The sequence below is a fragment of the Moschus berezovskii genome, chromosome 16 (genome assembly GCF_049115385.1).
Source record: "Moschus berezovskii isolate FMDL1 chromosome 16, NW_MosBer_1.0, whole genome shotgun sequence".
In the NCBI taxonomy this organism is placed as follows: domain Eukaryota; kingdom Metazoa; phylum Chordata; class Mammalia; order Artiodactyla; family Moschidae; genus Moschus; species Moschus berezovskii.
The window spans coordinates 20,871,012-20,885,195 of NC_142475.1; the positions used below are offsets into that span (position 1 = coordinate 20,871,012).

A 14,184-nucleotide genomic window follows, 5' to 3' on the forward strand; every position below is an offset into this window, starting at 1 on the left:
CTCAAACTCATGTCCATCGAGTTGGTGATGCCATCCAGCCATCTCATTCTCTGTCGTCCCCGTCTCCTCCCGCCCCCAATCCCTCCCAGCATCAGACTCTTTTCCAGTGAGTCAACTCGTCGCATGAGGTGGCCAAAGTATTGCAGTTTCAGCTTCAGCATCAGTCCTTCCAATGAACACCCAGGATTGATCTCCTAAAGGAGATCAATGGACTGGTTGGATCTCCTTGCAGTCCAAGGGACTCTCAAGAGTCTTCTCCAGCACCACAGTTCAAAAGCATCAATTCTTTGGTGCTCAGCTTTCTTCACAGTCCAACTCTCACATCCATACATGACCACGGGAAAAACCATAGCCTTGACTAGACGGACCTTGGTTGGCAAAGTAATGTCTCTGCTTTTTAATATGCTATCTAGGGTGGTCATAACTTTCCTTCCAAGGAGCAAGCGTCTTTTAATTTCATGGCTGCAATCAGCATCTGCAGTGATTTTGGAGCCCAAAAAAATAAAGTCTGACACTGTTTCCACTGTTTCCCCATCTATTTCCCATGAAGTGATGGGACCAGATGCCATGATCTTTGTTTTCTGAATGTTGAGCTTCAAGCCAACCTTTTCACTCTCCTCTTTCACTTTCATCAAGAGGCCTTTGAGTTCCTCTTCATTTTCTGCCATAAGGGTGGTGTCATCTGCATATCTGAGGTTATTGATATTTCTCCCAGCAATCTTGATTCCAGCTTGTGCTTCTTCCAGCCCAGCGTTCCTCATGATGTACTCTGCATATAAGTTAAATAAGCAGGGTGACAATATACAACCTTGACGTACTCCTTTTCCTATTTGGAACCAGTCTGTTGTTCCATGTTCAGTTCTAACTGTTGCTTCCTGACCTGCATACAGGTTTCTCAAGAGGCAGGTCAGGTGGTCTGGTATTCCCATCTCTTTCAGAATTTTCTATAGTTTATTGTGATCCACACAGTCAAAGGCCTTGGCATAGTCAATGAAGCAGAAATAGATGTTTTTCTGGAACTCTCTTGCTTTTTCCATGATCCAGCAGATGTTGGCAATTTGATCTTTGGTGCCTCTGCCTTTTCTAAAACCTGCTTGAACATCTGGGAGTTCACGGTTCACATATTGCTGAAGCCTGGTTTGGAGAATTTTGAGCATGACTTTACTAGCGTGGGAGATGAGTGAAATTGTGCGGTAGTTTGAGCATTCTTTGGCATTGCCTTTCTTTGGGATTGGAATGAAGACTGACCTTTTCCAGTCCTGTGGCCATTGCTGAGTTTTCCAAATGTGTTGGCATATTGAGTGCAGCACTTTCACAGCATCATCTTTCAGGATTTGAAATAGCTCAATTGGAATTCCATCACCTCCACTAGCTTTGTTCGTCATGATGCTCTCTAAGGCCCACTTGACTTCACATTCCAAGATGTCTGGTTCCAGGTGAGTGATCACACCATCGTGATTTATACATTACCTTTGTTTTTCAAGCAACTCAATTCTAGTTTGATTAAAATCACTTTGGACAAATACAGTGAAACTTTATGTTATTAAAATCTGATAAGAAGAGATTGCTAGTCCTTTTGTTTTGAACTTCTTTTCCTTAGAGGCTTGCCAGTTCAAAGAGAAGAGGCATTTTGATTAAGTGTCATTATCCTTACTTTTCCTTTTTCCTTTAACAATTTTCTTGGGAGATTTTATTCACTTTCATAGCTTCAGATTCTGTTATATGCTGATGATTCACAGATGTGATTTCACTAGCCAGATTATTCTTTTGAGCTACGGGTCTATCTATGTAGCTGCCTGCTGAAAGTCTATGCTTAGATGAATTAATAGTCACCTCATATTCACCTTGTCTATACTTGAATTCATTATTTTCCACCAAATCTGCTTCATATATGTTTTTTTTCTTTCAAGGAATTGCCTTCTTATTCTCCTGGTTGCTCAAACCAAGCTCTGGGAGTGCTTCTCTCTTTCTTCCTCTTCCTCAATCATGTCTTAAGGGGCCATACTTCTCAGTATCTCCTAAATTAGTTTACTTCTTCTCTTGCTACTACTATAGTTCATACCACAATCACATATGTTTCTTACCTGAAGTACTGCAACAGCTTCCTAACTGTTCTTTCCGCTTCTAGACTTTTCTTCTTCCAGTCTGTCTTCACATTTTAGCAAAGTAAACACTTTATAAAATAGTAGCAATGTTGTGCCTTATTTATAAATTATATAGTAGATTTTGTGTTGACTTTTTATCCTTATTGGAAGATAATAAAGATACAATGGTAGAGTAATATTTCGTATGTGTATTATAGCTAAGTTTTTCATATATATGTTATAGCTAAAATTGAACCTGTATTACCTGTTAAGAGGGATTGAGTGTGTGCCAGTTTGCTTCAGTCGTGGCCAACTCTTTGCGACCCTGTGGACTGTAGCCCCCCAGGCTACTCTGTCCATGGAAATCTCTAGGCAAGAATACTGGAGAGGGTTGCCATGCCCTCCTCCAGGGGATCTTCCTGACCCAGAGATTGAACCTGCATCTCTTGTGTCTCTTGCATTGGCAGGTGGGTTCTTTACTACTAGTGCCACCCGGGAAGCCCTAAGAGGGATTAACTATTAGCAAATTCATTAGTTAGACTTCATGGTTTTTTTTCCTTTTTTAAAACAATTTCTGCAATGTGAGTTATTTTATGAAAGTATTATGCTTCTAAGCTTTTGCCAGATTATTAATATAGTTAACTGTGAGGACTTTAGTCCATACATGTCAGTTATAATTTAGTCATTCCCAGCTGTGCTGTGCTTAGTCTCCCAGTCATGTCTGACTCTTTGCAACCCCATGGGCTGTAGCCCCCTGCAGGCTCCTCTGTCCATGAGGATTCTCCAGGTAAGAATACTGGAGTGGGTTGCCATGCCCTCCTTCAGGGGTCTTCCCAACCCAGGGGTCATTCCCAGCTAACTTGTATCCAAATATGCCAGGCACGTTTGTGCTTTAGTGCTTTTTACATATTCCATGTTCTTTGCATAACATGTTCTCCCTCACTGGTCTTGCCAACATTTTCTTTATTACCTTAGAGGCCTACTTATATCTCAGAAGATTTCAATTTTTTTTTTTCCTAGTTCTGTTATCTCATCAGTCATTTGTGTTTCCATAGTGTCTTATTCTTCACTTGCTTTCAGGAATCTTTCTGTTCTGTAATGATTTGTTCAGTTCCCTCTCAATACATTTAGTTCCTTGATGGCAAGGACTGTCTTACTCACATTTTATGTTTCATAAATCTAGTATAGTACCTGATACATATATGCGAGTGCTCCATAAATGATTTTTGTTAAAGTAAATGGTCACCAGTAGTTTTCCTTGACTGCATACGTTTGCTTTTCTTTTTTATAATAGCTTTTATATGACCTGTAGTTTTAACATTTGTAACAAATGAATCAGTCAAGATCATAATATAGAGGATGCATCTTATCCCTTCTACACAATATCCTGTGTTTTAATCAGCTAGAATATCAGATATAGAACTGTGTGTCAGGCACTCTATATGGAGAGCTTTTCATATTGTTTAATTCTCAGGAATCTGTATAAAGTAAATATTAATTCCCTATTTTGCAGATAAGGAAGTAAAGGTCTAGAGAGCTTAAGAAAACTGCCTAAAGTATACATCTAGAAATGTTTCAGAGAAACAATGATGCCTAAAAAGACATGATTAATTTATATAACATTATATCAGGTCATTATTATTACATTATGAAGTATTATTATCATTACTTATGTTTAATTAAAGATAAATGTAGCAATTTTTAACTTGACCCTATTTAAATATGTTCTGTTGACCAAATCATGTATCTTATTTATTTAATATTCATTTCTATTATGGTTTATTACAGGATATTGGATATAGTCCCGTATGCTATACAGTAGGACCTTGTTGTTTATCCATTCTATATAAGTTTTCATCTGCTAATCCCAAACTCCCAATCCATCCCTCCTTCATCTCCCCTACCCCTTGGAAACCACAAATCTGTTCTCTATGTCTGAGTCTGTTTTTTGTATTGTAGATAAGTTCGTTGTGTCATATTTTAGATTCTACATGTAAGTGATATCATATGGTGTTTGTCTCTTTCTGGTTTACGTTACTTAGCATGATAATCCCTAGGTCCATGCTTGTTGCTGCAAGTGGCATTATTGCTTTTTTATGACTGAGTAGTATTTCATTGTATATATATACCACATTTTTTAAAATTTTCATTTTATTGGAGTATATTTATAATGTGGTATTAGTTTTAGGTGTACAGCTAAGGGGTTTAGTTATACATATATTCATTCTTTTTTATATTCTTTCCTTAGAACTCATGTATCTTATGTATTATTTTATTTTCTACATTTATAATGTTAGTAAACTATGACCCAAATTACCAATTGTGATCAATAATATTTTATCTTTTAATATTTTATCATGACAAAGTTATAAAGTTTAGAAGGGTTAAATTAATGGGACAAATGACTTTTAAGAAGTAATATAAATAATTCATGTAGAATTATATTTTGTCAGTTTTTGATAGTATATGATGAAATTAAACAGTGATTCTGTGTTTTATTATCTTTTTACATAAAAGCTTTTTTCCTTACCATTTTTTTAGTTTTTTTCTTTGAGTTAATTGAGTATTCAATTAAGATATTATTTGTGGAAAGAACATTCTCCTTTTTCTGATGTTTGGGTATTTACTTGCTTTTGTAGAAATTGTTCTCTTTATATGCCTTAATATATTAGTATATAGCATGCTGTTGCTTGAAATGTACGGAAAAGTTTTTCCTCTTATAATGTTTATATTTTGGTCAAAATGTAGTTTAAAATTTTCCAGAATTTTAATTTCATTGTCTTAAAAAATTTATTTGTTTTAAGAATGGAATTAATTATTTATTTTTTGTTTTGTCTTTTCTGTCCTTTCTAACTTGCTTTCGTGGATATTCACACCAGGAGGACAAAGTGGTTAGAGTCTTTTTTCTGTCTAATATTATTTTTTTCTTATTGTTATTAATGCTAATTTAATTTTATAGTTATATTTAATTTACTCAAGTGTTTTGTTACAGTTGTTCTGCATGATAATTGCTGAACAGTAAGATATATTTTAAGCATGCTATCTGAATTTACTGAAAGACATTTAATTTATATTATAGATGACAAATTATTTTACTTGATTCTTAAAGAAGCTTGCCTTTTAGAATTTAGTATTTTTTAAAGGAAATGTGTTTTTATAACATTTATAACATTTCACATTGTGGTAAGAATTCCTTTAATCTTATTATGTTCCCTAAACTAATCATTGTACTGGTCAGAATTTTTAAAATAAGTTCCTGAGTTAGTATAAAGATTCAATTTTTGTAATAATGAGTCACAGTAATATTGAACATGGCTTTTCTGAAGTGTATAATCATAGTTAAGTATTTAATATATTTTAATTTTTCTTAAAATATATTTTAGTTATTGGTAAAATGCCTATTTTTTATCCTCATTTTGAATATTATATATAACTATAATTTAAAAATTCTTAGAAATATAAAATTTGATAATACATTAGATTATAATAATCTGCTGATGTCTGTCTTTTAGAAGTCTGATTTGAATTTGGATCTGCTCTGGAGCCTGTTGACTTCCTGCAAAAACAGATAAACTCTTTCTGTTTTGATTCTTTTTGATGAATCAGACTAAAACTTGAAGTCTTTTCAAGTTTTCCAAATTCAAATTGGCATAAAACCCAAAGAGAATATCCTTTAGCTGAACAGTGCCTTCTTTTTTGTCATTTGGAGCCTCTTCATTCTCTTCGGTCTTCAGTTACTAGGTTGGAGATAAAGTAGACATTGGCAAATATTGATGTGAGTTTAGAATATGAACCCTCTGAGCAAAAGAAAAGATACTGTGACTACCCAGATGGTATATAGTCTTTAACCCAGAGCAGGTCCTCTAAAAAACTTGCCAGCTTTCTACCAGTCAACTGTATTATTTGACTCTATTTGACTCTCATGTAGTACAATTCAGGCAATTCAAAGCCTTTTAGAGTCTCTGCTGCAACTTTTGTGTCTAGAGTTAACACAGGGTACATAATGGTTTGATTATTGTCTGTAGTTTTTACAATGAATTCTGACACCTATTCCAGTAATGAGACATATAGTAGTAGTTCAGCTATAGAAATTATTTTCATGTACTGACACAATTTCATAATGTAACAGTCTATATTTTAAGCCATAGACTGGCTAACAGATAAAACAATACTAATTTTATGTGGATTTGGAGCATTGCAGTTAAAATGTAACAAGTCTTTCTGTGATATTCTTTATGTACCCATGTTCAATAGAACTTTCACCGGTGATGAAAATATTTTATGTCTTTACTGTAATGCTATAAGTGCTAGTCACATGCAGCCATTGAACACTTGATTTGTGGCCAGTGTGACTGAGGAATTGAATTTTCAATTTTATTTAATTTTAATCAAATTTGAATAGTTGTATGTGGCTAGTGGCTAGAGAAAGCCCAGTCTGGACAGCAAGCACTGTATGACTATTAAACCTCTAAGGCCATTTCCTGCACTCAGAGTAGCAGTATGATGTGTGTACTGTCAGTGGAGATGTAACTGGACAGAACGCAAGAAGGGTAACTGTCATTGCCAACCTCCTGTATAGTAGAAGGATAATGGACAAGGGACATCATCCCAAAGGGTGGAACCGGGGCATATGATGATAATAAATGTAATAGTCAATGGAGAACCTAGATACCAGGTAGAAGAACCAAGGAAATTAAGGTGTTGTTTTTGTAGAGATTACTGTGTGCTATGGACAATCAGCCATGGGTATATTTCTCATTCTTCCTGTTTTTAAACGAGAGTTTTTGTTGCAGTTATATCAGTTTGTATTGGGTGTGTTGAGAACAGATTACTTGGCTTTCATTGTATACAGTGATTTATAATATCAGTTGTTTATAATAATCTGCACTTGACTGTGTACAAAGATTTGTTCTGCTTCACAGATCCTGCGTTCAAAGCTAGGTTTTATAACTAATTGAGAGTTGGGCATTCTCTCCCTTGGGTGGGGGATATGTTACATGTAAAATATATGTATGGAAATTGTGAGTATTTGAAAGCAGACTGTTCTAGACCCTGTTCAATCACTATCCTAACAGACATTTTAAAAAATATATTTTAATTTCCCTTGAGACTTTAAAAAAACATGTTTATTTATTTGACTGCCTTGGGTCTTTGACTGCAGGAGTTCTGGCATGTGCCCTCTTCATTGCGGCGTGCAGGCTTCTCTTTAGTGGTGGCACGCAGGATCTGGTGTGTACAGGCTCAGTACTTGTGGCTTGTGGGCTTAGTTGCCCTGTGGCATATGGGATCTTAGTTCCCCAACCAGGGATTGAACTCGAATCTCCTGCATTGGCAGGCAGATTCTTAACTACTGGGTCACCAAGGACGTCCCCTAACAGACATTTTCAACTTCCTTCTCTCTTGCAAGCCTCAACAGTAGGACTTGAAAAATAACAAAATTATTTAGCTTTCCTTGCAACTGGGAATGGCTTTGTGACTCAGTTCTAGCAAATGAGTTGTAAGAAAATTTATGAGGGTTTCTAGGAAGTCATGAAAAAAAGAAAGGTAGAGGTGGCACTACCTTTTAATGAAAATGTGCTGTCTTGAGAGTCATCAGTAACTTGTGCAGATGAGGGAATGTGAAGAATATGTGAGTCATTAGTTAGGACATTGTTGAGCCACTGATTCAACATCGTTGGACACATTTCCCGAATGTGAGAAAAATTCCCATTCCCAGTTTGTTTCTGCCACCAATGGTCAAATTTTCTGTTACTGAAAACCAAAAGAATTTATAAGGAAACATTACTGTAGATGCAGTATGAACATCTAGGGTTGTTTTTCAGAAGTACAGTTCAGTTCAGTTCAGTCGCTCAGTCATGTCCGACTCTTTGCGACCCCATGAATCACAGCACGCCAGGCCTCCCTGTCCATCACCAACTCCCGGAGTTCACTCAAACTCATGTCCATCAAGTCGGTGATGCCATCCAGCCATCTCATTCTCTGTCGTCCCCGTCTCCTCCCACCCCCAATCCTTCCCAGCATCAGACTCTTCCAGTGAGTCAACTCGACGCATGAGGTGGCCAAAGTGTTGGAGTTTCAGCTTCAGCATCAGTCCTTCCAATGAACACCCAGGATTGATCTCTCTTAGAATGGACTGGTTGGATTTCCTTGCAGTCCAAGGGACTCTCAAGAGTCTTCTCTAGCACCACAGTTCAAAAGCATCAATTCTTCGGCGATCAGCTTTCTTCATAGTCCAACTCTCACATCCATACATGACCATGGGAAAAACCATAGCCTTGACTAGACAGACCTTGGTTGGCAAAGTAATGATCACTGCCCAGATCTACCTACTTCTGCATGTTTGAAGAATCAGCTCACTTAACATATCTGCTCATAGGTTAGATATTAATTGCCTCAGGTTGCAAACAGTAAATTAGTATGAGCATTTTGGTCTTAGATGTTGACTATTTCATTAAATATGAAAATACTTTTTATAGAATCAAAATGAAAGGAGTTGAATTCTTTAAAAAATGCAATTTAGATGTTTCTCAGACTTTTTAGGATGTGTGAAAATAAACTTTCATGGTGAATTACTTGTTGTAGATTAGAAGATATATCTAAGTGCTCATAATAAATATTGACCTACTCATGTGTAGAAAGAGCACAGAGTGAAATTATAGTTTTAGGAACAAAATGATGTTCATTGCACTGTTTAAAGACAATGTTATCTGTTTATATAAAGACCATTTTAATGAGGATCTTAAATAATTCTGTTTCTCTTTTTACGACAGTTATTAGTTTTCTTAAGATATAGGTGTCTCTTGAGACAAAATTATTGATGGATTATTAAGCTAATGATATTGTTATTGAAATGATAATATTTCAAAACAAAAGGGTATGAAAGAGAGATGTATGACCTGTAGTATTTCTCACAGTTCAAAAGCAATTCAGTTATCTCTTGAGTTGCAACTGCAACTATGATATTCAGAGCAAGTTGCTCTTTGTTTTCACTGCTGCTGCTGCTGCTGCTGCTAAGTCACTTCAGTCGTGTCCGACTCTGTGTGACCCCATAGACGGAAGCCCACCAGGCTCCCCCATCCCTGGGATTCTCCAGGCAAGAACACTGGAGTGGGTTGCCATTTCCTTCTCCAATGTGTGAGAGTGAAAAGTGAAAGTGAAGTCGCTCAGTCGTGTCCGACCCTTAGCGACCCCACGGACTGCAGCCTACCAGGCTCCTCCATCCATGGGATTTTCTAGGCAAGAGTACTGGAGTGGCTTGCCATTGCCTTCTCTTATTTAAGCACATTATTCTGTCTTCTGTACCGTACCTATGTGTTTATGTAGCTGCCCATTGTTATTCTCATATGGAGTTGCAGTTTAGTATATATTTAAAGGTACTTTTCAAATTATAGTATGTTTGATTGTTCCATTTTATTCTGGGCAATAGTTATGAAGCTGCATTCCAGTAAATACTGCCTTAACAGTGGTAGATTAATTTATTTGCTTTTGCATTTCTATTTAATTGCAACATAACATGTATATGACTTTAATAACATTGTTCTAGAAATTGAATACAACAACTCTGTCAGGGCCAACTCTTATAATAAAACCACAAGTTAAATACTACTACAGCTATTCTGTCTCTTTTATTATAAGCCTGACAAAGACCAGAATTCTTACATATATAAGTAAACTTTGAAAATCTATTTGTCTCTTATAAAAAGGGATTAAAAACTTAACAATGTGGAAATCCTGTGAACTAAAATGTCTGTAAATTAAAATATTACACAAGAAAATTATTAAAAATATATGATAAGTGAAAATGCTGATAAAGATAATATGCTGAAGTCATAGAAGTTGACATTACTAATAATAACTCATCTAGAGTGAATCTCAGTTTGGATCTTATCGAGTTCAGAGGATGTTGAGGAGACTACAAAGTATGTTTAAAACTGCAGCATAGATAACTTCTAGAGAGAGGGGATAGGTCATAAATTTTGATTATGTATTTTGCTGCTTTTCTATCTTTTAGATAACTTTTGCTTTGATCATATTAGTTATTCTCATCATATATACCATTTCATTCAATCTGTAACTGAAAATGAGGCTTATTTCTTTAACCTCTGTGGGATTCCCATCACTACTAAATGCTGCAAATGAGATTTTTGAACTCTTGAAATAGAAAAGTGTCAGTGGCTATGTGATACGATGGGTTTGAGTTAAAATTGAGAATCGGTAGTTGTATTAAGAGCCAGGTTGATAACCAAGTTTTCACACTGAATGAGGATATTTGTGCTGAAGCCAGCAAGTATGTGAAGGATGGAGGGCATATTTGGGGCAGAGAGGGAAGGCACATAGTTTTAACTAAGGAGATAGTGAATTTGCAAAGCTTTTATGAAACCAATATAGAGATGTTTATTGATAATAACAGCTAACATTTATTAGACAATCGTTATGTGTAAAGAATACTATAGTAAACTTTTTTTGTGTGTGGCCACACCTCACAGAATGTGGGATCTTAAGGTACCCAATCAGGGATCATACCCACGTCCCCTGTAGTGGAAGTGTGAAGTCTTCACCACTGGACCACTAGGAGGGTCCCTTTAATAAACCTTTTAACATGTATGATTTTATTTAATTCTCATGACAACTTTTATGTAACAGCCAGCTGTGGGAGATGGGCTAATAGGAGCTGAAGTGGGATACAACATAGTGAAGAACACAAACTCTAGCCTCAGGATTCCTGAGTTTAAAACCAGGCTCTGTCACTTTGCTAATACTACAGTATTTGGGCTGATTACTTTATTACTTTAAGCCTCACTTTCCTCATAATTCCCTAGTAGCTCAGCTGGTAAAGAATCTACCTGCAATGCAGGAGGCCCTGGTTTGATTCCTGGGTCAGGAAAATCTGCTGGAGAAGAGACAGGTCACCTGCTCCAGTATTCTTGGACTTCCCTGGTGGCTCTGCTGGTAAAAAATCCACTGTGTGAGAGACCTGGGTTTGATCCCTGGATTAGGAAGATCCACTGGAGAAGGAAACAGCTATCCATTCCAGTATTCTGGCCTGGAGAATTCCGTGGACCGTATAGTCCACGGGGTCAGCAAAGAGTAGGACATGACTGAGCGAGTTTCATTTTCACTTTTCCTCATAAAATGAAGGTGATTTAACAACTAATAGTGCCTAACTCCAGAGAAGGCAATGGCACCCCACTCCAGTACTCTTGCCTGGAAATCCCATGGATGGAGGAGCCTGGTAAGCTGCAGTCCGTGGGGTCGCTAAGAGTTGGACACGACTGAGTGTCTTTCACTTTTCACTTTCATGCATTGGAGAAGGAAATGGCAACCCACTCCAGTGTTCTTGCCTGGAGAATCCCAGGGACGGGGGAGCCTGGTGGGCTGCCGTCTCTGGGGTCGCACAGAGTCGGACACAACTGAAGCGACTTAGCAGCAGCAGCAGCAGCAGTGCCTAACTCATAGAGTAATCAGATCAGATCAGATCAGTCGCTCAGTCGTGTCCGACTCTCCGCGACCCCATGAATCACAGCACGCCAGGCCTCCCTGTCCATCACCAACTCCCGGAGTTCATTCAAACTCATGTCCACAGAGTCGGTGATGCCATCTCATTCTCCGTCGTCCCCTTCTCCTTCCGCCCCCAACCTTTCCCAGCATCAGAGTCTTTTCCAGTGAGTCAACTCGTCGCGTGAGGTGGCCAAAGTATTGCAGTTTCAGCTTTAGCATCAGTCCCTCCAATGAACATCCAGGACTGATCTCCTTTAGAATGGACTGGTTGGATCTCCTTGCCGTATAAGGGACTCTCAAAATAGTGTTTGATTATTATATTCTTCCCCAAGACTCTGAGGACCCTCTTTCCCAAGTGCTAAAAAGGAAAGTAAAACCCACCATCATGTTCCAAAAATAAATAAGATTTATTATATTTTAACAGAAAAGATGAAATAGAACAACATATGATACTGGCTTGGTGATTGTCCTGTGATATTCATAGTCATTGGGTCCAATGGCAATCTACCAGGTCCTGGAGGTATTCTTTTGCTCCAGGCTTTGCTTGGTTTCTCTAAGGATTTGATTTTAATTCCTCTGACCAGGAGAGCCAGGAGAGAATTTTGTATGGAGCTGCTTGTGAGTCCTCTTCTCTAGCAAAATAAACTCATTTCTTATTTTCATGATCTTCTCCATTTTCTTCTCTTTTTTGGCAATCTGTGCTCTCAGATACCTGACTAGCAGTTGCAGTTCCTTAATTCTTTCCTCTGGTCCCATCCTGTCCTCCAGTTCCTATGTCTCTCCAGAATCTAGTTCTTCATCACTGCTATATTAGAGTATTTACAAAATACTGATGCTTATTTTAAAGATGATTATTATGTACTTTGATAAATAATATAGGGATATGGTACAAAATTCAAAAGATACAAGCTATATATAGTGAAAACTTAGTTTCTTTTCCATCCCTGGTCTTCAAGCTCCCAGTTTCCCAGTCCCTCAGTTCTCTTCCCCATAGACAATCAGTTACCGCTTTTTTCTGTATGTTCTAACAGATACTATGTAGACATACAGTTTTCACACAACTGTTCTGTACCTTAATTTTATCTCTTACTTGTATATCTTCGATTTTTCTATATTACTGTATATAGAATTATCACATTTATATTAACAAGCTCATTATTACTTTGGTTATGTCATTAACCAAATTATAGATAATCTTTTGCTATTATAAACATAGTTTTGTACATGTCACATTGCATATGTGCAAGTGTACCTGTAGGATAAGTTCCTTCATATGTAATTGTAGAGCATTTCAAATTTTGTTCAGTATTCCACACTGCCCTCTCTAAAGTGGTATTAATTTCTGTTTCCTCTAACAGCCTGTGAGAATGCTTGTTCCCACATCCTTAACAATACAATGTATCCAGCTTTTTAATCTTCCCAGTTTTATTATAATTTTAATTTCCATTTACTATGAGTGATGTTGAGCATCTTTTCATGTTTAGAAAACATTTGTTTTCTTTTTACTGTCTGTTCATGCTTTCAAAGAAGAGCAAGTCTCTGTAATGTGTTTAGGTTCTGAAATCATCAAAAGGTAGTTTTATTATTATTTTATTATTATTATGTATTCATAATAAATACATAGCAAGTTGCTTTATAAAAACACTAGATGTTTCACTCTAGTTGAAAGGCCAAGGTTTCAAGGTTGAAGACCAAGGGGGCTAGAATAAGAGAAAAAAAGACAATTCCTCCCTGTTTTAAAATCATTCTATATAATTTTCCATGTTTATTTTTCCTCATGACTTTAAAAATAATTTGTCTAGCAAGCACTTTGTAAAAGTATCTTAAAGAAGTGCAATTTATGGACCATTACTGTTAGCCATTTTAACTGTTTTATGACTTCCTGCATTTATTTTTAAATTGTTTCAAATATTTCTAAAAACTTAAAGTGTATACAATGTATACAATATGGGATTTATATTTTTAAAGATTAAAGACACATTCAGTAGTACATCTGAAAGCTATTTTCTTCTTTGATGCTAAATGTCAGGAAAAATAAGGGAGGGTGAAACTCATGATGGGAAATAGGATATAGGAAAATCTCACTTGAATTGACACATTTGATTTTAGTCTAATTAGTTCAGATAATGGGTATTTATAACTAATAAGGCATTTACTAAGTCCCTTTAATCAAAATCCTATTCCTTTAGTAAAGGGAGACTTCAGTTCTGATTTCATATTTTTTCTAATCATGTTGGGGCTTGCATTGTTCTTATTCTTTACTGCTTCTTTGCTCATTTGTGTTAGTTTTTTTTTTTTAATGAGTCCTTTTTATGTTGCATAATGTAATTGCATATGACATGCCGCACATTTCAGTTATTCCTTTTTCTTTTGTTTATATGTTAGAATGTTTAATTACCTTGTAGTTAACTATATCTTGTTTTTTAGAATATATATTTTATGTCATACGTGCTGCTGCTGCTGCTGCTGCTAAGTCGCGTCAGTCGTGTCCGACTCTGTGTGACCCCATAGACGGCAGCCCACCAGGCTCCCCCATCGATGGGATTCTCCGGGCAAGAATACTGGAGTGGGTTGCCATTTCCTTCTCCAATGCATGGAAGTG

General features: G+C 36.6%; 1 protein-coding gene across 25 annotated transcripts in view; it reads left to right on the top strand.

Annotated features, from left to right (window-relative positions):
- RIMS2 (regulating synaptic membrane exocytosis 2) overlaps nt 1-14,184 on the top strand; it is a 576,029-nt gene that overhangs the window by 126,708 nt on the left and 435,137 nt on the right. For 11 of the 25 annotated variants that reach the window (XM_088844714.1, XM_088844724.1, XM_088844720.1 and 8 more), the window contains one exon: nt 4,964-4,975. The exons of the other annotated variants lie outside the window; for them this stretch is intronic. In XM_088844714.1, the coding sequence (XP_088700840.1) occupies nt 4,964-4,975 (12 nt within the window). The remainder of the gene's footprint in view (nt 1-4,963; nt 4,976-14,184) is intronic. 25 annotated transcript variants of the gene reach the window in all.